The 26,521-nt window shown below is 34.0% G+C and overlaps 1 protein-coding gene across 1 annotated transcript; it reads left to right on the forward strand.

The window, feature by feature from the left end:
• On the forward strand, nt 21,076–26,521 carry LOC109718788 (protein O-linked-mannose beta-1,4-N-acetylglucosaminyltransferase 2-like). Its single transcript, XM_020245186.1, has 5 exons — nt 21,076–21,243; nt 22,239–22,316; nt 24,867–25,455; nt 25,599–25,929; nt 26,175–26,521. Exons 1-5 carry the CDS (start codon nt 21,123–21,125, stop codon nt 26,466–26,468), a joined length of 1,413 nt encoding a protein of 470 aa, XP_020100775.1. The 5' UTR covers nt 21,076–21,122; the 3' UTR covers nt 26,469–26,521.

Raw genomic sequence — 26,521 nt, forward strand, 5'->3', positions numbered from 1 at the left:
CAACAAAATAGTGCTAGCTAGAATCAATGGTATGTGCTGTAGAAATTCCTGAGTCACAAATATAAAGTTCAAAATCAATTCTAAGTGCATATATAATTTAATTCTCTAAATTTGTATTCTGCTATTATTTTTTAATAATAAGTTTTTTGAAAAAAATAGAATAGAAACTATGTGATGGTAAGATGCTGTACTTTAAGTAATGTGGTCAATTTAGCATTAAAGTTCATGAAAAAACATGACTCAACTAAGCTAGGCTGGAAATCTTGTTGAATTCGATAATTTTCACAACCAGCGCAGAAAATCTTTAAAGGGTCATAACTTTTCGGTCGGATGTCCATTTTCACTGTACAACCCTAACTCAGAAAACACTTTTCGAGATCTACATGTTAATTAGTAAAGCTGTTTGGCTGACTTTGGGGCCCAAATTCAACTATTTAGACCTCTATTTTTGCATTTTTAAAATATTTTTGAAAAAAAAAAATTTTTTGCTTTGAATTTGGTTATTTGGTTATTTGTGTTTGGTTTAGATTTAGAGATAAATTAAGATTTATTATCTTCTATCATAGTAGGATTCAAGTAATATTGCTTCTATATATACATGATTTTCGGTTAATATAATTAGTTTTTAAAGTCAATTAATAATATTTTTCTCTTTATTGTAGAATTGTATTCTTCATGCATGTATCTCTTTTTTTTCTTTTCAAGTGATCGTTTATAACCGAAAACGTCTTCACCACTCTCTACTTTCATCCAAACAAGCAAGCCCTTAGGCGTGCCGCATTAAATCATAGAGTAGCTGGATTAATTCTTCTATATTTTTTGGAACTCAAAAAGCAATATAAAGAGAAAAGTTGCATGTGGAATCTCTGTCCCTCTCTCAACCCCTCCCTACATGCCTCAAGACGCTTCTTCAGAAAAAAAATCTACAGTGTCATTCTTGTACCATACCATCAGTAACAAACTAATCGTATCTCTCTTCCTGAAAGAAAAGTACGATAAAATTATTTTTCTATTAATCATGATGGAACAGGTGAACCTAAAAGGAACAATCCTATTGATTGAAAACGCCGTACCAGTAATATAATTGGTAAATTCTAAAATTTTTTCTTTCTTCACGCACTTTTCTCTCTCTCAACCTCTCTTCTCTCAACCCTAGCGCGCATGAGTTCCTATTGGCCCATTCGCTTTATAGCTTTTTTCCTTTTTCTCCCGAACACCAAGAGTGTGCAACACACCCCCACCCCCCGAAAGAGGCGGTGAGTACAACTGCATGTCCCAGCCCATGAAAGCACAATTTAATGCTGTGTCCTCTCTCACTCTACGTACTGTGCTTAATATTGCTACTACCACAACCGGATAATATATATTTTGGGCTCCGTGGGTAAAAGATTTATGAAACTTACGCCTACTATAGACCATATCGAGTTTTCTTTAGGTAAAAGATTTAGGAAACTTACTCGTATTATAGACCATATCACTCTACACTTTAAAATATTGATTTTAGTATCCAAATTTTTAATTACTTTGATTTACATAATTTGATAGCTCTTCATAAATAAAATATAAGCTAATTGCTTACTTTAATCAATTTATAGTTACATAAATTATATAAATTATAATAATTAAATCTGTAAGGATAAATGACTGATTCAACTTTCGAGGTTAAAATGTCACTAATTAGTCCAAATCAAATAAATTTGAAGATTAGGCAGTAAAAGTAAAATATTTAAAGATTAGCTAGTCAAATAAAAATTCATGATAGTTGGGATGAATTTTATACATTTTACATTTTTTTTATAATAATTAAGAAAAAAATACAAAACTATATATNNACTACTTTGAATAGGCTACCCATCTTTTAAAATTTTGATTTTACTACCCAACTTTTCTTGAGTCGGTGAGTGGCACTTTGATTTTAAAATTTAAGCTAATTATTTATTTTAATGAATTTCTTATTGCAAGAATTATATGAAATATAGTAACTAAATCTGTACCAAGATAAACAATACATTTAAATATTGAAATCAAAATGCCGTTGACCGACTTAAATCAAATATATTAAAATGTTGGATAGTAAATTAAAATTTTAAAAATTTAGATAGATAAATCAAAATAATCCATAGTTCAAGTAAGTTCTATACGTTTTAACCTAATAATTATTTAATATAAGAACAATGATAATTAATTAAAACTTTCTACGGTAAATTAACTTCAATTTGCCCCACTTATAGTTTATCTATATTTTTTCACATCACCACCCAATAGTTCAAAAAACTGTGCGTACGCTATTGTGATTTTATTTATATTTATTTCACCATAAATACTACTCTATTATATTGTGATTTTATATTTATTTCACCATAAATACTTAATATTAAACACGATAACAAAAGAATATATTTTATAGGTACATGTTGGTACAATTAATATTATTCTAATATTTAATAATCTGCACTTTACTATTTTGTGATTTGTAATATTACTTTATTTTTTAAAGGCAAGTCTCTATAATGAAACAGTAAATAAAATCTCGGGATAGTTGATTACCAAGGTGACAAAGCTGCGAAGAGAAGTTTACTAAATTTTTTATCTTGCATAAAACTGTACTTTTTGAGTGAAATTAAGTGCAACATTTTAATTAGATCATCATTGTAGCGCATATGGCCGAATAGAATTAATTTGATATAAATTCTATGTGATGTACATACATGTTAGAAGTTCAAAAGAAGACTTTCTCCCTGTGAAGTACTGATATGTTGGATCTTGAACTAGAATGCGATTGATGAGATATATAGAATGTGATTGATGAGACATCTTTGCACACATGATATAAAGTTGGTGATTAGAGATTAATTAATTTTACTTTCCATAGTTAATTTTCATATATACCTAGTATCATGTTGGCAATTTGAAAAAGATAAACCACTAGCAATCTACTATCTGTACAAGCCCAACTGATTAACCCTATTTTCATACTTCAAGATACCTATAAGACTAAAAATCTGTTCGACCTTACTGTAGGAAATAGTTTGAATTTATGACGTGTTATTTAAAAGTACTTCAGGGCTTGAGAATTTCATTTCTTTCTTTTTACCTAATGGAAACTTGAAAGTTTTCAATTCACAATATGTACTACAGATAAACACACTTCTTAAGAGGAAACAAAAAAAAATGAAGAAGCAAAGAAACAGGCATGACATTGTAATGCCCCAAACTGATTGTAGTAGTAATGAATCCAACCTTCCTCAATGAATGCACGGATGAGCCAGACATGCCAATTCATTCTTAGCTAGCTAGCAAGCCTATCACAATAATTGTAGGCTAACAAAGCTGCCCATACAGGTTCCCTTAATGTACCCAGACATCACTGTCGAGCTGTGGGCGTGCGTGTGGGCGTGTGTGTGGTCGTGGATCTGTCAATTGCGATGCGTCCTTCTGAGTGCGCACATCTTGTCGGAAGCTCTAGAGCCTATTTGGTTCGCCCATTTAAGAATAACAATTTAATATCATATAAAATTTAGAATTTTCATCTGTGTATAATACAATTTTTTGACTTTGTTTGATTTATCAATTTTGTGATGTTTTTCTAAAAAAAATTATATATTTCATATAGAATTGCAAGTCATGAATTTTTAATATACTCGGAAGCTTCCTATATTTCTATCTAATAGATATATTAAAATATCATTTGGTGTATGTTTTTTTTATTACCATAATTAATGGGAATGAACACTCTATTAATAAGAATATACAAATTCATTGCACCCTCTCAGTCTAAGTACATGGCATTGTGACAATCTTGTCACTTCAAATAGAAAATACGACATTTTCTAGAGTGCCATACATTATTGGTGAGACCAACAACTTTGTAGAGTCTATTTGGATGTCGAAACATGTTATCTAATAATAATTTAGTCAATATGAGGGCATTTTTTTGTAAGTGAAAGTTAGATTTTAACTCCTTACGCGGTATTCCAGTTATCAGGGACCAAGCCAGGATTTAATTCTGGGGGAGGGCCAAAAATATATTATGCAAAATATATTAATAAAACAAACTATATATAATAAAAATTTAAAGTACACAAATACAAAAAAAAAATTTTAAAAATTTTACGTACCATACAAAAATTAGAATAGTGCTCAGCGCTCCTTCAAGTCACGAAATTCATCAATAATTGAATCAATAGTAAACTTCTCGGCAATTTCTCTTTCAATATACACGATCAAAGAATTAGTGAGAAAGTCATCATCCATCTTATTCCGAAGATCGGTTTTGATAATACTCATCGCGGAAAATGCCCGTTCAGTTGTTGCAGTTGAAACTGGAAGAAGTAATACAAGTTTAACTAATCTGTAGAGAAGTGAATATATTTCTGACTTTCTTGTTGCCACCAACCATTGACATAATTCAGAAATAGTTGTCAATTACTTAAATAGTTGAACAAACAACAACTAATAAATCAAGAGCGTACCATACAATGACATAAAAGAAAATATTTAGTTATTCACGATTGACGGTTCACTCACCGATCAGGCGGTCACCAAAAAATTATTCAAAAGAAGCTGATAGTCCAGAAGGGTGTAGGCGTGTAGCCGTGTAGTTCGAGGCGCCGAGCGGCCCGAGCCCGAGCGGACGAGCGGCGAGGGGCGAGCACCACCGGCGGCCAGCGTTCGGCGGTCCGGCAAGCTAGAGAGAGATTGAAATTTGAGATAAGTTAGAGAAAGAGAGAGCTCTGAGCCTGTGACTCTCGGAGGCTGGGAAATGGGAATGGAAGTGTGGAAATGGGAGAGAGAGAAAGAAAGTGTGGAACTGAGAGAGAGAGAGAGAGAGAGAGAGAGAGAGAGAGAGAGAGAGAGTATGGTTAATTAGTGTGGATTGACAGATTGTGGTGCACTGGTGTGGGAGGAGGCGCCGAGGCGACTGGCGAGCGTCGGGCGAGCGGCGGGCGGCGCCTGGGGGTGGGCATCATGATGCATGCGTCATGCTGCTCATGCATGAAGCGTGGCCCACAAGCAACTTTAGTGTTCAAAACAATTGCAGTTTGGTCCCTAAAAATTATAATATTTTAATTTTTTGAACAACTTAAGACTAAACCTTTTTGTAATTTTAAAAAGTTTGGGGGGGCCATGGCCATTGTCGGCCTATGCATGGCCTCGTCCCTGCCAGTTATGATTCGATAGGATAGTGACGTAGGCTTAAAAGCTGTCTGATATAAGATGAGTAAGGATGGAAAAATTAATGAACTACTTTACTTCAGGAAATAGGACCCTCAGACGAGTGTCAAACAGTAATTCTGCAGTATGCGGATGACACATTATTCTTCGCAAAGCCCAAGATGTCTGCTATGCGTAATCTACTTTTTATCTGGAAGATGTTTGAATGGGCATCTAGCCTTAAGATAAATATGAACAAGACGGAACTTTACCACTTGGGAATTACCGCAAACAGAGCGAAACGATATGCGGACATTTTGGGGTGCAGAGTCGGTAGCCTACCGTTCCGCTACTTGGGCCTTCCGCTACATATCAACCCCCTTCGTAAGGAAGAGTGGATGCCGATCATCAACCGCATCGAGACGCGCATTGAAGGATGGAAGGCAAAACTCCTCACACAAGGGGGGAGACTCATCTTGGTCAACTCGGTACTCTCGAATCTTCCGTTATTCTACTTTGCAATCTTCAAAGTACTGCAATAGGTGCTGAAACGAATTGAAGCGCTTAGAAGATCCTTTTTTTGGAAAGGGTGTTCCAAAATTTCGAGTGGTTCTTGCCTCGTGGGTTGGAAAACGATTTGTAGGAGCAAAAAAGAAGGAGGTCTAGGGATAAAAGATATGGAAGCTATGAATAAAGCGCTTTTAGCAAAATGGTGGTGGCGTTTTTTCAACGAGAAATGTCTGTTATGGGGGAGGTTGATCACTGCATTATATTACACCAGAAGACGGCCGCTACGCGAAGGTAGATCCTTCAGACCTTACTCTCAGTGGTGGAGAAGTGTGATGAGCTGTCAAGACGTGTTCAAATGCGGTATTTCGTATGTTCTCGGCGATGGGAAAAATATCAGATGGTGGTCGGATATTTGGATCGATGAAACCTCTCTTAGTACCCGATTTCCACGAATCTTCGGCAGTATCACAAATAAGAAAGCCACGGTCTCACAATGTTGGAACGAAAGAGGGTGGAGATGGCGCTTCTTAACCAGCTTTGATACGCCTACCAATGGTCAGAACTGCCAACAGGCGGCGTTGTTCAAAAACCTTCTCTCTCACTATAGCCCATCAGATTCACAGGACAAACTAAAGTGGCGTTGGACCGCCAACCAAATCTTTACCGTCAAATCACTTTATGAATTCATCACCGACGGAGGACAGACTGATACTTCGTACGATCATCTATGGGGGTTAAAAATCCCGCTCAAACACAAAGTTTTCATTTGGATTCTACTTCGAAAGAGATTACCTACGGCAGACAGATTGCTTCGCCGAGGGTGTATTGTGGATCAGCACTATAGGTTCTGTGTGTTACTAGCCGAAACCGTTGACCACCTATTCCACGACTGTATCGTCGTCAGATTTCTTCGTTGTAAAGCAGGAGCCTTAGTGGAGGAGATTTCGGATGTGGGGGATGTATGTCACCTGTGGACACAGATCTCGGACATTCCCGAGGCCATTACAAGATCAAAATTGTTAACCAAATTGGCGGCAATTTGGTGGGTTGTCTGGAGCGTAACGGCGTGTGCTTCCGCGACGTGCCCCTTAATGTTTCCAGGACTCTCGAACGTGTCGCCGTTTTGATCGAAGCCTGGAACGAAGCACTTTGATTATCTCCCGGCCTTGGTGCTCTACCCTCTGTTTACCCTTTTGTTTATTTTGGTTTGCTCGTGTTTACTGGGTCTCATGGACCTGGTTTTTGTTGTCTTGTTGTTTTCTCTTGTTTTTCTCCTCTTGTTCCCTCGATTCGGAGGCCCTGGCTGCTTCCAAATTGTATGCTAAATTCATTTTGCTTAATGAATGAAGCAGGTAGCTTGCTACCTATTTCTCAAAATAATAATAATAATAATAATAATAATGAACTACAAAATCTCCTTCTACAATAAGTTTTGAGTCCTATTTATAATGAAATTAAGAAAATTCAAATCCTATTCTATTCTAAATCAAATCTCAAAATTTTATCAATTTTACTAAAACGAATTTATTTAATCCTAATTTAAAACTTTCAAAGTCACATCCCTAATTTTTAGGAAATTGTTCCTCATAAAAAATCCTAAAAAATAAAAAATTACTAACATAAAATTAAAAATTAAAAAAATAAAATTATAATCCTAATTATTTTTTTGACTACGTTATTCACAGCAGATCTCGCCCTTGAGATCAACTCAAATATTTTCGCGGTGTTGATCAAATTCAGAAAGTAACATGATCTGTTAATGCAATGCAAGTCCTGCGATATGAGCGAACTGATTTAATAAAATGATCTTCTTGAAAATATGAAAGTTGAACACGATACAAATTCCCATCCAATGATGCACTCGATTGTGTCAGGCCAGTCGATGAAGTCTTTTGCTTGTAAGCATGCAAAATATCCGAAAAGGTATATCTAGATGCTGGATACCCACCGCCAATCAACTCGATCTTTTAGGCGACTTTGCACAAATGGTTCTCACCCTGGAGAACACCTATGGAACGGGTTTCCAAAGTAAAAGCTAAAGACTTCAAATCACGGTCGTTGTTAGGGCTTTGGGTTCCGACCTAAGAAAGACATTTGGTCAATGTCTTAATCTGCCTTCTCAATTTTTCGATCTTGATATCATGAAAATCTTGCCTTCTTTGGGATAGTCCACAAGAAAGATCATGGCCATTTTGGTTGTCCAAAGTACAAACATTTGCATTCCGATTCTGATTTGACAATTTTGGTTCTGTCTTCGACCGCCAGCCATTATACATGACCAAGAAACACTTCCAAAGGCTCGGTCTAGCTCTGATACCAAATGTTCGATCATGGCCAGGACCACCCCTAACTCCTTAGCTTCTTCGTGAAGCCCTTCAGGCACAACATGCTAACGCCCTTCTCTGGTTTAGTCATCGGGCTATTCTTTTCTTTTATAGGACTCAGAGTAATCCACACATTATCCTTCCAAAAAGTATAAGTGTTTTGCCTCCCATCATGAGCTACCTTTCAATCAAACTGCCACAGCCTACCCAATAGGATATATATAGTATGCATCCATCGGCACAACGTCACACCAAATCTTGTTGAAACACTTGTTTATGATCGACAAAGAAACTAAGCACCTCAAATCAGCATTCAATCCATGGCCCTTCTTGAACCAAGTCAACCTGTAACAGTCGTGGATGCTTCTCGGTTGCTAAACCAAGCTTCTTCACATCCTTCTGTGGTATGATATTCTTGGTACCGCTGCCATCAATTACTACTTTGCAGACCTTATCCTTCACCGTGCAGTGCATATGAAAGATTATTGGCGTGCCGCCAGTCATCCTTCTTTTCTTGTTACGGCGCCACCAACATCTCCTTTATAACTAAGGCAGTGCCCGGCCCAATCTCCATTAATGCCTTCGGAATCTTCTTCATCATCGACTTTCGTGTCATACTACAGTTCGTCCGAATTCACCAAACTCATCATCCAGATTCTGCTCGATGTAAAGTTGTTTTTCCGGGCGGTTGTTGTTCTTCCAGCAATCCCAGGCTAGGTGACCAAGCTCTCCACATTGAAAACAAGTGGCACCAACTATATTGCTCGGCATGGCTCTACTTGCTCCTGGTTCGGTTGTCACTTAAGCTCTGAATGAATCCCTTGTTGTCCCGGATCTGAATACTTCGCTCCCGAAGCGATTCGATTTGTTCCCAATCTAGTATGATTCTGTTGCGTCTCAACCGCTTGGGCAACAAGCTTGAGTTTTAGGGCAACAAGCTTCATCTTCTTACCCTCGAGCCCTAATAACAACTCACGCAGGTTTAAAACCCACGTAATAAGATGAAAAAGCACAAGAATGGAAAAGTGATAAACAATCTCTTCCAAGAGAGAGCAAAAAATTAATAAAATTCCAAAATCTCTTTCTACAATAAGTTTGGATCCTATTTGTAATAAAATTACAAAATTCAAATTCAAATCCAAATATAAATCAAAACTCAAAATTTTAGCGATTTTTCTAATACAAATATATCTAATCCTACTTAAAAACTTTCAAAAACTATTCCTAATTTTTAGGAATTTATTCCAACAGAAAAATCCTAAAAATATAAAAAATCACTAAAACAAATTTACCAAACAAAAATCTAAAATCTTTAGAAAATAAAATTTAATTATAGTTATTATTTTGACTGCGTTAGTATGTCTAACGAAGTCTAAAATGCGCTTGATCGAGATGAAAGAAGCACTAGAATGATAAGAAAGAAGAATCTCTTCTAAAACAAAGATAGTTGCTATTTCTCCAAAAAATATTGTCTTTACAAAACCTAATTAGCCTTTATATAGAGGCACTCATCTAAGCACGAAACACAAAATTAATACAAGTCTAACCCTAATAAGTCATATATATTACAGAACTCTGGTCTGTCTTGAAATAATAAAAGAAAAAAAAAGATTTTCAAAATTAATTAAAAAAATTAAAACTGTAAATTTATGGGTTAAGGCAATTAAATTTGGGTACAGAATTGAGCCGGAACGACGAGAAAGGTTCAACTCATGTGTCTCAAAAAGATGTTTTCGAATTGGAGCTGCACACTGAATAAGAACACCCGAACACAAAATTATGGCCACTTTATCGTACTCAGGTTGGAACCGCATCAACTAGACCTTAATTGGTTTTATTTCAACCAGATTTCCCACTTTTCCATACCTAAGGCCAGAACATCGACACCATTTTTTCACCTTTAAGATGATTTATTTTAACGAAAAAATGACTTGCGAACGGAATATAGTATGCTTTTCTACGTAAATATATAATCTTCTTCTCTACTAGTCACTGACAGCTTTTGAACTAATCAAAAAGATACGCTGAAGAAAGTCTTTGTATATTCAAACATATTCTTAATTAAGTTTTAAGTTTTTCAATTGTATTTGTGTTGTGTAATATGATATAAAGTTTAGAGAGAAATGATTTTATATTTTTATTTTATAAAAATAAAAAAGATCTATAACTAAGAGTGCGTCTGGTATGCTTCTGGAAACACGGAGCGCTCCGTGCTTTCAAGTCGTTTTCGATGTTGGGACTTTCGAATCAACGATCAACTCCGTTAGACTTGACCTAGAATATTTTAAGTATCTAGACAATAAATTTTGCAATTTTTTTATATCATTTGCCTAGTGATTGAAGTGGCTCAAAATCAACGGCTGAAAATAAAAATCTTACAAAATATGATGATATGACATTAAAATTTTAGATCAGAAATATTGATCTTGTTTTATATAGTATAAAAAATTTTCTATCAAAATTTCATGTGATTTGGATATTTCTACACCGTTAAACTTGCAAACGGCTCACCACGACCTTTAAAATTATTGATTTTGAGCTCCTTCGATCAGTAGGCAAATGATATCGAAAAATCACAAAATTTATTTTCTAGGTACTTCAAATATTCTAGATCAAGTTTAAAAGAGCCGATCGTCGATTCGAAAATTCCAACATCGAAAACGATTTGAACGCACGGAAGGCTTGCTACTTTCAAAAGTATACCAGCTCACTCCTAAAACTTATGTTTTAATGTATCGTTGGCTGTGATCCGATCTCTCAGTCACGGGCTGAGCAAACTTTGGCCCAACGTAGAGTTTTCTTTAGATTAGAAATCTAAAAGCTTCAGTTTTCTTTTTTTTTTTTTATTCATTCATCTATTTATTATTTTCACATTTCTGCCCGTTTGGTTTAGGGCATGTTTGGTTGCTCGAAAGTCAGCGAAGTGAAAAAAGTCACTTTTATGAAAGTGACTTTTACAAAAGTGAATTTTCAGTTCGATTGTTTGGTTGCTATAAAGTAAAAAATTAAAACTATAATTTTTTAATTTTTTAATTATTAAATTATATATAAATAGGTGAAAATATAAACAAACTACTTATACATACAATTTAAATTAAAAATTTAAATTTAAATTAATATTTAGAATTCAAAGTTATTTTTAAAATTTAAATTTAAACTTAAATCTGAGTTGAATTTATAATTAAAATTTAAGACATAAATTTAATTTACAATTTGAATTTAAAATTTAAGTTGTAACTTAAAAATGAAATTAAATTTTAAAATAAAAGTTCAACAAAAAAATTAGAATTTAAATTTAAATTTAAATTTAAATTCTAGAATTCAAATTTAAATTCAAATTCAAATTTACATTCTAGAATTCAAATTTAAATTTAAATAAAAATTAGAATTTAAATTTAAATTTAAATTCTAGAATTCAAATTTAAACAAAAAATAAAATTTAAATATTTAGATTTAAATATAAAGTCAAAAATTTGAATTTAAAATTTTATATTGAATTTTAATTTACAAATAAAATTTAAAACGTGATCATAATTTTAATTCAAATTTAAAGTGAAATTGAACTTTAAAAATAAATTTAAATATTAAAGTTAAGACCGAATATATAACCTTTTAGCTAAGCTCTCCACTTTCGATGACTTCTGTATTTTTTGAGCCGAAATCAAAAAAGTGATATTTAGTTATAACTCACTTTATCAGCGTACTTTCGTAAAGTGACTTTCATATTCATTTTCATAAACCAAACAACCGATAAGATATCACTTTCTAAAAGTACCACTTTCAATGCTACACTTTCGGCGAAGCAAATATACCCTACACGAACTCATAAGTGTAACACAGAAAACACGATGATCTCACACAAAGCTGTATCATCCAAAATATTAATCTGATAAAAACTTAATGACTCAAAAACTGTCTTAGTAATCCTGCTTAAGTATATCATGAAAATCAAAGGAAACCATCTCTAGAAAAATGTTCCCACGAGATGGAATGCGAGATCGGAAAAGCCGGTGCAATTCACAAAATAAATAAATAAATAAATAAAAATAAAAAGATAAAGAGGGTGAAATAAACTAATGGATATAATGGAAAAAAATATAACAGTCGAAATTGCCGTATATAACAGCGTGCAAAGTATTTTTCATTGCAATTGTGGTTAGGAATGTCAACGGGTGGGATTCGAGATGAATTTTCAGAAACCATCCGAATCCGACTCCAAACTCAAAATCCGAACCTGAACCCAATAGATTTTAGAAATTCATGTCCAAACCCGAACCCGACCAAAAATCTAAAATCCGAACTCAAATCCGAACCCAAAAATTCCAACCCGAAACAATTATTTCTCTTTCAATATTTAAAAATATATTAAATTAAATTTAAATTTTTAAAATACAAATTGAAATATCCGAAAATTCATATCCGAATTCATATCCGTCGGGTTTTTGTTTTTGATTCGAATAAAATTTTAGATATTTTAACCGGTTGACATCCCTAACTGTGGTCAATTGTTTTGTATTAATTAGTAGCTTTCTTAATTAATGACTAATAGCGGTTGTGAGGGATGATTAGCAATTAAGCTCTACAGTAAATAAACTTTTAATGCTGTTTTATGGTGCGCTCTCCTGGGCCATTTTGACTTGGCCCACTATAGAGTTTTCCTTAACACCAAGTTTATGAAATTAAGAAGGTGTTTGGCCTGGATATTAATTGGATATTAATTAGGAAGCAATTTTAATTAGGGCCAAAATTATTTTTTTTTTAATAGAGTGATTAAAAAAAAGATTTTAGTTATTATTCTTTTCCCTGATTGCGAGGTGAGTAGTCCATCACCATGACGAGAATCAGTCGGCACAATGAGTTAGTCTGTTGTCAGAGTTTATATATATAGAGAGAGAGAGAGAGAGAGATTGAGCTAGAATACTCTCAAAAGCACCAAATGGGGTGGTGCTTTTGAGTTTTTAGCCATTAGATGGAGAGATGTAGGATTGAGATGTAGGATTGAGATGGTGGTGATAGATGGTGGTAGCTAGGTGGAATAGTGTTAGATCCAAAGGCTATTAGTAAGCCACTTCGTCCCTACTCGAACCGTGATTGACAAACTCAAAAGCATAACCCTATTGGTGCTTTTGAGAGTATTCTAGCTCAACTCTATATATATATATATATATATATAGAGAGAGAGAGAGAGAGAGAGAGAGAGAGAGAGAGAGAGAGAGAGAGAGAGTTGGACTAGAATACTATTAATAGTATTTTTTTTTTTTTGCTATCAAGTTTTTAGCCTTTGTGTCGGATTGTTGGTGCTAACCATTAATCTCAAAAACTCGAGCTGTTAAAAATACACAACCAATTCACTTAAAGCATACGAACTAGTAACCCAAGCAATGCGACGAATAGATAATTGAAGAAAACATATAAAATATCGACAAAAAAAAAGAAAACAGCAATTAAAAATGGTGATGATAAGGGGTGGGATTTAACTTGTCGCTCACTCCGTTAATATTTCGTTAAATTATATACAAAAAACTTCAGATACTCCACCTAGGTTTATCGAATATTTACTTTAGTACTCTTTAGTTTTAACTTTATCACTGATTTAATGAAAAAAAAATTAGTGGAATCGATAATAAAAAAATAAAAATGAAACCACCGGACACTAAATTGATACAATTTAAATCACAAGGTAATAAAGTGAGAAAGTATGAAACCACAGAGATGGTATTTGAAGTTTTTTTTTTATATATAATTTGAATATATTGTATTTTCTAAAAGAAAAAAATAAAAATACACTGTACTTTTATTCGAATTTTAGAAAAGACTCAACCTAAACAAATTTGTTGGTCAATACTAGTTAGAGTGCACATGAGAAAATCTCCAGTGATATAATATATCTGCAGTTTTATTAGAATTTAGTTATTATTCTTTTTCCTGATTGAGGCGAGGTGAGTAGTCCATCACCATGACGAGAATCAGTCGGCACAATGAGTTAGTCTGTTGTGAGAGTTTATATATTTATATATATATATATAGAGAGAGAGAGAGAGAGAGAGAGCTAGAATACTTTCAAAAGTACCAAGGGAGTGGTGTTTTTGTGTTTTTAGCCATTAAATGGAAAGATGTAGGATTAAGATGATGGTGGTAGGTGGTGGTAGCTAGGTGGAATAGTGTTAGATCCAAAGACTATTAGTAATCAAGGACTAGATCCAATGGCTAAAACTCAAAAGCATCACCCTATTGGTGCTTTTGAGAGTATTCTAGCTCAACTCTATATATATATATATATATATATATATATAGAGAGAGAGAGAGAGAGAGAGAGAGAGAGAGAGATAGTTGGGCTAGAATACTATTAATAGTATTTGTTTTTTTTTTTTACTATCAAGTTTTTAGCCTTTGTGTCGGATTGTTGGTGCTAACCATTAATCTCAAAAGCTCGAGCTGTTAAAAATACATAACCAATTCACTTAAAGCATACGGATAAATCCCACCCCTTGTAATATACTAGCGTAGTAACCCAATCAATGCGACGAATAGATAATTGAAGAAAATATATAAAATATCGATAAAAAAAAGAAAACAACAATAAAAAATTGTGATGATAAGGGGTGGGATTTTTCTTGTCGTTCACTCTGTTAATATTTCGTTAAATTATATACAAAAAACTTCAGATATTCCACCTAGATTTATCGAATATTTACTTTAGTACTCTTTAGTTTTAACTTTATCACTGATTTAATGAAAAAAAAAATTTAGTGGAATCGATAATAAAAAGATAAAAATGAAACCACCGGACACTAAATTGATACACTTTAAATCACAAGGTAATAAAGTGAGAAAGTATGAAACCACAAAGATGGTATTTGAAGTTTTTTTATATATATAATTTGAATACATTGTATTTTCTAAAACAAAAAAATAAAAATACACTGTACTTTTATTCGAATTTTAGAAAAGACTCAACCTAAACAAATTTGCTGGTCAATACTGAAGGATCAAATGGCAACTAAGAGGGGGGTGAATTAGTTGACAACTAAAAACTCAAGTAAAATTAAATCCAGATAAAAATTGCACAACCAAATAAAAGAAAAAAAATCAAACTCAGATAACACAGATGATTTATTCTGGTTCGGCCCTTCTGCCTACTCCAGCCTGGTCCTTCTTCTCCTCGAGGTACCGATTTCACTATCACTTGGCCTTTTGAATAGGGTAAGACCAAAGCCGCTTACAATCACACAAAACTTCTTTTACAATCTCTCAAGAAGCTCACAATTACAAATCAATGAACAATTAGGACTTAGAGAATTTTTTTAAAGTTGTATACAAACAACATCCAAGCCTTCCTTTAAATACACTAGCCATCATTTCAAAAATGAAACAAAAGCATAATTAAATCATAATTGATTTTGAATTTTAACCATATTTGCAAATGTATTTGAATTAATTCCAAAATAAATTTGAATTCATACCACATTTGCAAAATTTATTTGAAATATTACTATATTGAAAAGCTCATTTGAAATTATACCAAATTTGTAAAATCCTTTTAAATTAGTACTACAAATGAAAACTTTTTGAATTCATTCCACATTTGTAAAAGCTTTTGAAATAATACCAAACTTGTAAAATACATTTATATCATATTTCACATTTTCAAATTCATACCATAATAAAATCATGTTTGAATTTATACCATACATAAAATCACTTTCATACCATATTAAAATAATGGCTAATTTGACATTAAGCACAAATTAAACCCAAAAGGTGCATTGAACAACTTGACTAGGTTGACTGGCTCAAATCCGATAATTGCAAAGAAGTCCTCCAAATTATTGTAATGGCACTTGCATCCAATTTAGTACAATTTGATCTTGTCCGGGCCAATTTGAATAATTTAATTGATTCCGGTTCAGCTTGAGCCACTTTAAATTCAACTATAACCTGAAATTGCTAAGTAACAAATTAAATCCAATATTTGTTTGTTATCATCAAAATTTATTATTGGATAAAATCCAACAAATACTAGTTAGAGTGCACATGAGAAAATCTCCAGTGATATCATATATCTACAGGTAAATGGTTGTTACTTATCAGAAGTGTCGGATCGTTGGCGTTAACCATTGATCCCAAAAGATCAAACCGATCAATTTACATAAAGCGTATAGATACAACGCCCACAACCTAACTAGCCTTACGCTACTTTGAATATGACTCTGCCAAATCCAGTCTCACATCATTTCGAGCGTGACTCGGCCCAACCTGGCCTCCCGCCACAGGGTAGGATGTTAGCCCATTTAAGCCAACAATTCCCTCTCTATCATCTGCACAAATTTGCAACATACGGGAATTAAAACCCGTGATCTCTAACTCGGATACCACTTGTCGAATCATTGGTGGGCGCCGACCGTTAATCCCAAAAGCATGATTTGTTAGAAATACGCAAGTAATTTATTTAAAATGTATAGATATAATGCCTATGAGTTTCGATTGTGACTCGGCCCAACCAGCCTCACGCTACTTCGAACATAACTTGGCCCAACCCAGTTTCACGTCATTTCGAATGTGATTCAGCCCAACCTGACCTCTCCGTCATAGGGCAGGATAATGACCTATTTAAGCCAACAAAAAGGACAGTCTAATGCGGACAGAAGTTCGATCTTCTGAGTGTGCCATTAAAAAAATCAAGCTTGAGCCCCTCCAGCTTCTTTGCAGTGTTATTGGTCTAGGGCTCTATGCAAAAGTTCATGAAGAAATTAAAAAGCAAGCGGAAATGTGTTGTCAGGATTTCGCCCTTGACAATAGGCCTTTTGAAATAGACGATGCATGCATCTTTACTATTTTTTAGGGTTAATTACACCAATGGTTCCTAACCTTTACACTATTTTTTCAATTTGGTTCCTAATTTTTTTTTTTGCAATCAAGTTCCTAATCTCTTGATTTCATTACAATTAAGTCATAGCCGTTAGATAGGTGTTAAAATTGACGGAAAATGCCACATTAACACCATGTCACTGCCACGGAGGCGCCATGTCAGCGTCACGGAGGCGTCGTGTTAGCGCCACGATGGCGCTGTGTCAGCGAATTGCAAAAAAAAAAAAAAAGATTGGAAAACAAATTGAAAAACGATGCAAAAGTTGGGGACCAATGGTGTAATTAACTCATTAAATTTATAAATTAAAAAAAATTAATTTAAGATTTAAATTTAAAATTTAAAATTTGATTTTGGATTCAAATTTAAATTGGAATTCAAATTCCAATTTTGTATTTAATTTTAAATTTTTAATTTTAAATTCAAATTCACATTTCGAATTCTAAATTCTAATTTAATTTCAAACTTCAATTTGAAATTTCAAATTCAAAATATGAATTTGAATTCAAAGTTTAAATTCAAATTTAGAATTGAAATCAAATCTTAAATTCAAATTTAAATTTTGAATTCAAATTTAAAATTTAAAATCAAAATTTTGAATATGATTTTAAATTTAAATTCAGATTTTAAATTTAAAATTCGGTTTCAAAACTTTTATTTTAAATGTAAATTGAAATATCAAAATCAAAATCAAAATCAAAATTTTAAGTTTGAATTGAAAATTTAGATTCAATTAAAAATTTAAATTTATAATTTGAATTTCAATTCAAAATTTTAATTCAGTTTTAAATTCAAATTCAAAATTCGAATTTCTCGTAAGTTTAAAATTTTAATTTTAATATTATTTTTGAATTTAAATTTTAAATTTTAAATTTTTATTTTTAGAGACTAAAATGAAAAACGTACAAAGTTTAGGGACCTAAATTAACATGTAAAAGGATGCCAAATAGGCGCTGATGTGGCGATTCCGTTAATTTTAATAGTTTTTTTAACGGTTGGTACGTAATTATAATAAAATCAAAAAATTAGAGACTCAATTGTAAAAAAAAAAAAGGTTGGAGATTCAAGTGAAAATTAGTGCAAAGGTTGGAGACTATGGTGTAATTAATTAACCCCTATTTTTTATCAACTCCTACTCAACGTTAAATTATCTTAATTTAAGTTGGTTTTTTAAATTTTTTTAGGAATTCATAAAATGGACAGCTCCGTTTAGCTATAGCAAAGCAAAAATAAAATTTTAATTTAATTAATGAGAATAACTTAATCAAAGAATTTAAAAATAGGAAATCACAAATATATAATTAAAAGAAAATTAGTTAGCGCTCGTCCAAATTGAAAGTAAGTGACCAAATTACCTATGAGGACGCGCGTTTTAGGTGTCTACATATGCAAAAAGTAACTCTACATTAATATTTGTCATTATGTGATTGAAACAATTTTATTTTGCTATCCTATGTATATATTCGTTTGTAGTATTGTAGAGACCTGTCATTAAGTGATAGACTAAAATATCAAAATAAATAAACCTGATATATTTTGACAAACCATGAATACCAAATTTAGTATTTTACTAGTTTGCATTTTCACAAAACCCTCTTGTAATTTGTAAAATATATTTTTTTTTTTACTGTCCTATGATTTATAAATTTTATCACTTTAATATATACTCTACTGAACAACAAGTCTTAATAGCGAAATGATCGAAGCCAAAACCATAGGGTAGCAAACTGAAAATGGGCTAAGCCGCTAGCTAGGAGGTTAATTAAAGTCTAAAGTTAAAATTTTTTTAAAGTTTATAATTTATTAGTTATTAATAGCATACCTTAACCACATCAGACTAGAAGAGTTGAGCTGTCGTGGCTATCACAAACCAAATGACTCACATCGCATGAGAGAGATAGAGAGAGAGAGAGAGAGAGAGAGAGAGAGAGAGAGAGAATTTTCAACTTCATTGCTCATTATTAATTATTTGCCTTGAAGATTCTCAAATGCAAGCAACACGTTCAAATTAAGGTGTAACTCAACTAGCACACTAATCAATTTAACAGCCACCTCTCTATGGATTTGTAATGCTCATTTTTTTTTTTGTCTAAAGAAAAAGCCAACCATTTTCATTCCTTTCTAATATTTATCTTCACTAGTTAAAATTTTGTTTTTTTTTTTTTTTTGAGAAATAGGTAGTACACTACCCGCTTCGTTTATTTTATTTAGAAATAAACTTAGCTGGAAATATGAATCAATTAGGATTCGAACTTGGGTATCGGGTACCAACTACCAAGCCCTTTGTCACTTGCTCTAGGGACGGTCAGTACTAGTTAAGAACAAAAAGTGTAACGATCCGACCTGTTAGCAATAATAATTTGTTATGGCCAAACAACCGGTCCAAAATGCTTAAGTCCGGCTATTATTATTAGCGTATAAGCCTCATATATTCCAATGAATCTAATCAACCTTACAAACTCTCTATATTTGGACCCCGATGTCCTCGTCAGGTTCAAACCAGATCACAAATGCAGATTAAAATTACCAGGCGATGTGAAATCCTAGAGATGGCTCCTACGGGTTCAAAAGGTGGCTCCTAACTACCAAATCCGTTGGTGTAGCACTTTGTCCCGTATAGCACTTATCTCTCACACTTCCGGCTAGTATTCGTTTTTAATACTAATTGTAACGATCTGACCAGCTAGTAGGGATGCAAACGGGGCGGATCCGGGGCGGGAGGGTTACCCCACCTCTTGCTCCATTTTTGTCAGGACGGCGCGGATTCGGAACGTGTTATATTTTATATTTTATTTATATTTTGCTCCCACTTACCGCCCATTCGGGGGGATCGGGGCGGGAGCGGATTTTTGACGAATCAAGACTGATTGAAGGAAGAAAAAGGTCTCTCGCCTCCCGCTCTAATTAGTTGGTGGATGGGAATGAGTTATATTTTTTCATATTTTTTATTCCCACTTATCGCCCCAGTCGGGGCGGATCGGGGTGGGAGCTCCACCAACCCGGATCCATTTGCATCCCTATTCGCTAGCAATAATAACTTGTTAAATTCAAACCACAAGCCCAAAATACTTAAGTTCAGTTAATTTTATTAGAGTGTAGGCCTCATATATTCTAATCAGAATTAGTTTTTTACCAGATGTGAGGACGCTACAAAAAGACTCTCTAAACAGTTTTCAAAAGTACTTTAGAGGTCTGCTCCCTCCTATTCTGGAAAACATGGCAGAAAAATCGTGACAGAGATGTACATCTCAAGAGCGAAGGTATTAATTTTTTTACACAGGCTATGTACAATAGTATACAAATCCTCCTATTTGTTAAATAATAGAAAATAACCGTTGTACTCTAAAATTAAGTTTAATTTTGTAAAAAACGGTGTTTAAATATTTTTATGTTTAACACTTTCTTTCACGTCTAGACTCAAGACTTTTCGTTAAGCTCATGAGGTGGACTTAAATTAAATAAAAAAAATTAATAATGTTAAGAGTCTGGAGTGATTCGAACCCATCATAATTTTCTATTCTGATACCATATTAAATAATACGAAGCTACATCTATACTCTAACTTAAATTTATAGAGAACGATGTTTAAATATTTTTATATTTAACACTATTAACTTTTGGTTGTAGCTAGTGGCAAAAACTCCATTGAATATAACTCCATATAATCCAACAAATAATAATTATTAATAATTAAACCAAAGAATTTACGAGGGAACAAAACATAAGATAATTACTGATCGTTTCTAGCTAGCGCAAGTGGCAAAGTACTTGGTGGTTGATATCTGAGATTTCAAGTTCGAATCCTAATTGATTCATATTTTTAGCTAAATTTATTTTTTAAAAAATAAACGAAACGGATAGCGTGCTAAAAACAAAACATAAGATAATTAAGATAAATATCATTTTAATTAGAATATATCGATAGGACATACCTATATATTAAAATATATTTAATTTCAGGAGCAAACCAGAAACTATATATATAAATCCCTGCTTATACATATTATTATATATATGGTGATCAAGTTGTTGATGCAAATTCTGGGTTCAACATGCTATGGTAGTGGCTGCCACAATGTCAATCATATTGTGGAGTCACTATATTCTATATATGCTTTCCACATTTAAAAAACTGGAGATCCAGCTTACAAGCTATAAGATGAAAATAGGTTGAAGAAGAACATCAAGAAATTTTAGAGAGAGAGAGAGAGAGANAGAGAGAGAGAGAGAGAGAGAGAGAGAGAGAGAGAGAGAGAGAGAGAAGGGAGATGAAGAGCCAAAGGGGTTACTCCAGGGGAGAGCCTAGAAGGGCAGGGAATTTGGTCATCATAGGATGCATGCTATTGTTCCTTTGCGTCCTCTCGATCATCAAGTCCCGTTTTTTCACAGGTTCTCTCTCTCTCTCTCTCTCTCTCTCTCTCTCTCTCTCTAATATACAAGTGTTAAATAGAAATGTCCTTGTTTTTTAGATAAAAGTAGCATGTTATTTGTTTCATTCATTTGATATATAAATTTAGTTATAGAAGTTAAAGGCAATACGGCCTTAGAAAAGATAAAAGCAACTAGAACAAAAAAGACAAAAACAAAAACAGAAACAAAGAATAAATTGATTACATTCCTCAATCAAATCAAGTCACTAAGAGCTACAAAACTCAACCCATTTTCTATCCACGCCCAAATTCGTCTAATAGATATTAGGGGATCAAAAGATTGGTTTATAAGAATTACGTTATTTTTTTTCTTGCTACATCATCTACCAATAGGCTGCGATTTTAGTCATATCTTTTATTGTTGCCCCTTGGGAGCGGTTCCCTAAGAGAAGTTCGCAGACACCTCTGACCTCCATTACAATTAAACCCTGGAATGTGTTAAAATATTTAGAAACAAACGGTTAATAGTATACCTGCTAGCTCAAAAGTATCTTGTTTGAGAGCTGCTTTTTGCGGCATGGTGTCGAATTTAAATATATTTTATAATAACCTGTCATAAGCGCTCCAAAATTAGGTTTCTACAAGCTATCATTAATACTGTGCTCTCTAAACCCAGAATGAATTGAACTACTGGAGGGAAAAAAATAGTCTTTATATATATAATAGTTTATAGAGAATTTGTAAGAGTTCTGTATGAGATAAGAAGCTATCAACAATATTTTCTTTCTATCAATTTTGATATTTGGAATTACCATATATCCATTGTTTTGAGAAAACTAAAAATAATATTTAATTGTTAACAATCCTCTATGGTAAAGATGTGTGAATCACGATTCAGGATTATAAGCATGCATGATTTACTAGATCGAGATGCAAATTCAATAATTAATTTTTTAAATTGTCGTAATTAAGTTTAGTTCCTAATTAAGGATGATGTACTACGAGTAACTGCAGGGACTACTGGGGATATGAAGTTTGCAGTAGAGAGCTTGAAGATGGCGACAGATGACGCAGATGAATCTACAGAAACAGGTTTGTGCCTGAAACCTTTCATCTGAGGGTGTGTTTAGTTTGTCGGAAAAGTATAAAAGCTATTTTCAAAAAAAAGAAAAACAAATTCTCATGAAAAATATTCATTTTCCACGGCTTTTGTCTTGCGAAATAGAGAAAAAATATTTTTCCAACTAGAAATTTATTTTGTGGGATACTTTCTGGAAAACCAAGCACTCCCTAAGGAAACATCGCAAAATTCTCATTTATGATTAAATAAATTAAACTTGGATACATAACTAAGGGGCATATTTGGTTCGTGATTGGATGAGAATGGAAAATAAAATTGGATTGTATTGGAATGAGAAATAAAATGATGAATCATCTAAAAGTATTTGATATATTATAAAAATGAAAATCATAATGATCAAATAGGACATCTAGGATTTTGACAGAGAGTTTTGACTAAGGGAGAGAAGAGCGATGAAAAAAAGAGGAGATCAATAGAGGTGTTTGTGAGAGAGGGGCTTTGACTAGTTTACTCTGAAATGAGCTAATCCACGAGTCAAGGACAAATTGGACTATAAATGGATTGTGTCATTTCCATTGTAGAGTAAATCGAAAATCAGAATTCAATTTATATAAAACAAACAACAACTATCAGAATCTATGAATGTCATTTAGATTCCAGAGTCTAAAATAGATGAACCAAACAAGCTCGATCTAAGAGTAAAAGACTGATTAGATAAAATATACCATAAATATAAATATGAATTATTTGAATTCGAGATTCAAATACGTGTAGCCGTTGAACTTTTATTAACTATTATTATTTACTGCATTCCTTAGTTAATTAATACAACGGCTACACGCGCCTTAATTAATGCAACGCCTCGCACAAAATGCGATAAGCATATGCCTTTGCAGTGATTTGTCCCCGTGGAATAATCAACATGCCTCGATAGCTTTAATTTATAGGCCTAGTGTACATTGAAAAGTAAATGAAGTTTGGAATAATACATGCATGCGACCTCGTAATTATATATACTTATGAAAATTTATTTGGTTCAAGAGTTAATCATGCACCCATACTTTATCTGGATAGTTAATTGATTTAGAAAGAGAAAGATTTATAAAAGCATCGTAATTTAGTAGCTAAGAAGTGGTGATGCTGAATTTAGTTAGCATGCATTGATGGATGGGTTTATTGAATTTAGTTAATTACTATTTAATCACTAAGTTTGGCCAATATTTAATGGATGTGGATATTTAACATAGCCGATCGAGAAGAATTAATAGACCTCTTCAAATCATTTCCCATTGGTTTTTAACAAATTAAGGTTGTGTTGTCAACAAATCACAATTTATAGCAAATTAATTATGTTTGTTCATTGCATGATTTTGACTAGACTCAACGATAAGCATTACTTATTTTTGGATAGTGTTAGTCCACAAAAAATATGCTTCGCTCACAATGTTGACCTTTTTTATTAGTACATTCACAATTTATAAAATATCATGTTAGTCTGTAAACACATCAACAATATTATTATAAACAACTTTTTATACAAGGAAAATAATATTAAGATATATNTATATATAGGTGTAGAGCTACGATGTTTTCAAAAGTATAAAAAAAGAGTTGGTTCTTTCAACTCTTTGACCCTTAGATGAAAAATTTAGAGTTGGGATGATAGTAGTCCCTCCTAGGATTTACTAGTCCTGCTAGAAGATTAATATTAATCCAAGAACTAGAAATGATAAAAAAGATTGACTAAGAGTTAAAAAATTAAAAACACCATATGAATGATGCTTCCGAAAGTATCATAGTCGGACTATATATATAGAGAGAGAGAGAGTTGTGCTAGAATATTATTAATAGTATAATATTATTTACTTGGCATCCGTTAGATGTCTAGGATTGAGTGGGTGGATGGTGTAATACTAATAATCCAACGGTGGAAAAGTAATTAAGTAATATGTACTATTAATAATACCTAGCTGAACTCTCTCTCTCTGTATATGTAGCAGTGCTTATTAGGAGGAATTCTACGCTGTCACACTTGCACCACGTCATCAATAACAAGCCAATCACATTCCTTCTTTTCAAACAAAAGTACAATAAAAATACTTTTTACAATCATGATGGGACATATATTCTTAAAATGATTAATTTGATTAGTTTGTTATGCCACGTCACTAATATACCCGTTGCATTCTAGAATTTTTCGCTTATTAGAGTTGCTAAATTTAGTCAAATTCACTAACTAAATAGTGACCAAATTGTGTAAATCTATCTCATTAATTAATAAATTGTGACTCTTTTTTCTATCAAAATAATTTTATATATGCAAGAATAATAACATCCCATCAAATAAATTCGCATTGCATATAAATATAAGAATGATTTTTTTTTCCTTTGAACCATCATTTCAATGTGAAATTACGATATTATTTCTAAACAAATTTTTTTTTTTTCGAAAAAAGGTAGCATTGCTAGCCGCTTCATTCATTATTTCTAAACAAATTTTTACCATCAAACATGCCACAATATAATTGATGAAGAATATATTTATATATAATTGATACCAGAGGACGCGGACGCGTCCAATTCGCACGTGGTGGACCTGAGCAAGCCCGTGTGCTACGAATCGAGCCGGCGCTCCGACACGTGCGAAGCACGGGGCGACATCCGCGTGCATGGCGCCTCGCAAACCGTGTACGTATACCCCATGCAGCAGGAGTGGAAGATAAAACCCTACGCACGCAAACACGACCCCTTCGCCCTCGACTACGTGAAGCAATGGTCCATCAAGCCCTTCTTCTCCGGCGCCGGGAGCGCCGCCGCGACGCCGACGCCCCCCGAGTGCACCGTCAACAGCTCCGTCCCCGCGCTCGTCTTCTCCAACGGCGGCTTCACCGGCAACCTCTTCCACGACTACACCGACGTTCTGGTTCCGGTTTTTATCACCTCCTATCAGTTTCGTGGGGAGGTGCAGTTCCTGGTCAGCAGCTTGAAGTCCTGGTGGGTGAACAAGTTCATCTTGATCTTCAAGCAGCTGAGCAACTATGAGATTATCGACGTCGACGGCGATCGCGAGGTGCGGTGCTTCGATCGGGTTATTGTCGGGCCGACGTTCCACAAGGAGCTCGGCGTGGATCCATCCAAAGCTCCATCCGGGTACGTACGATATATATTATAATATATATATGCCGGTATATATAGAATTTGAGTCTTTTTGGTAACATGGTATCAGTACCTGCTCGAAGACTTGTTAGGGTGTGTTTTCTACGGGATCGATCTGTTTGCGAAAATTAATGCAGGTACTCCGTCGTGGACTTTAAGAAGGTGCTCAGGGATGCATTTGGTCTGGAGAGGGCGGCGGCGGCGCCGAGCGAAGACAAGTGGGACGTGAGGCGAAAACCGCGGCTGCTGATCATCTCGCGAAAGAACTCGCGGACGTTCCTGAACGAGCAACGGATGGCAGACATGGCGTCGAGCCTCGGGTTCGACGTCCGGGTCGGGGAGCCCGACATGAACACCGACGTCGCCAAGTTCGCGCGGCTTGTGAACTCCGCCGACGTGATGCTTGGCGTCCATGGTGCCGGCCTAACTAATATGGTGTTCCTCCCCGCTGGAGCAGTACTTATTCAGGTACGTATATACGCATGTACTCGAACAATCATTTTTTTTTTTTTTTTTTTTTTTTCTTTTTTTTTTTTTTTTTTTTTGCCCTGGCCTAAAAAATTAAGATAGGAATATTAATTAATAGAGCACGTACGGGAGAGTTAATTAAGTTTGATTTATTATAATAACAACTCGATGGATCACTATATGCAACAGGACAACGTAGAGAATAATATATATTTTAACATTTTGTGACTCGATCGAGCATGCAGGTGGTGCCGTACGGTGGACTAGAGTGGCTAGCCAAAGCCACATTCAAGGAGCCCTCGGAGGAGATGGAGATCCACTACATGGAGTACATGATACAGTTGGATGAGACCACACTGAGTGAGCAGTACCCACCTGATCACCCTGTGTTGAAGGACCCCTACTCAATACACAAGCAAGGGTGGGATGCACTCAAAACTGTTTACTTGGACAAGCAAAACGTGAAGCCCCATTTGGGCAGGCTCAAGAACTCTCTCATGGAAGCCCTACAGCTCTTGCCACATAGCAAGACACAATGAGTGTGCATATATATATATATATATATATATATAGAGAGAGAGAGAGAGAGAGA

This window comes from Ananas comosus, linkage group 12 (genome assembly GCF_001540865.1).
Source record: "Ananas comosus cultivar F153 linkage group 12, ASM154086v1, whole genome shotgun sequence".
Classification (NCBI taxonomy): domain Eukaryota; kingdom Viridiplantae; phylum Streptophyta; class Magnoliopsida; order Poales; family Bromeliaceae; genus Ananas; species Ananas comosus.

What these genes read in the sequence shown, in the direction of transcription:
- LOC109718788 (XM_020245186.1), top strand. Translation starts at nt 21,123, where the DNA reads ATGAAGAGCCAAAGGGGTTACTCCAGGGGAGAGCCTAGAAGGGCAGGG. An exon ending in CAAGTCCCGTTTTTTCACAG is followed by an intron (nt 21,244 to 22,238) that starts GTTCTCTCTCTC and finishes GAGTAACTGCAG; the next exon opens with GGACTACTGGGGATATGAAG. An exon ending in CCATCCAAAGCTCCATCCGG is followed by an intron (nt 25,456 to 25,598) that starts GTACGTACGATA and finishes AAATTAATGCAG; the next exon opens with GTACTCCGTCGTGGACTTTA.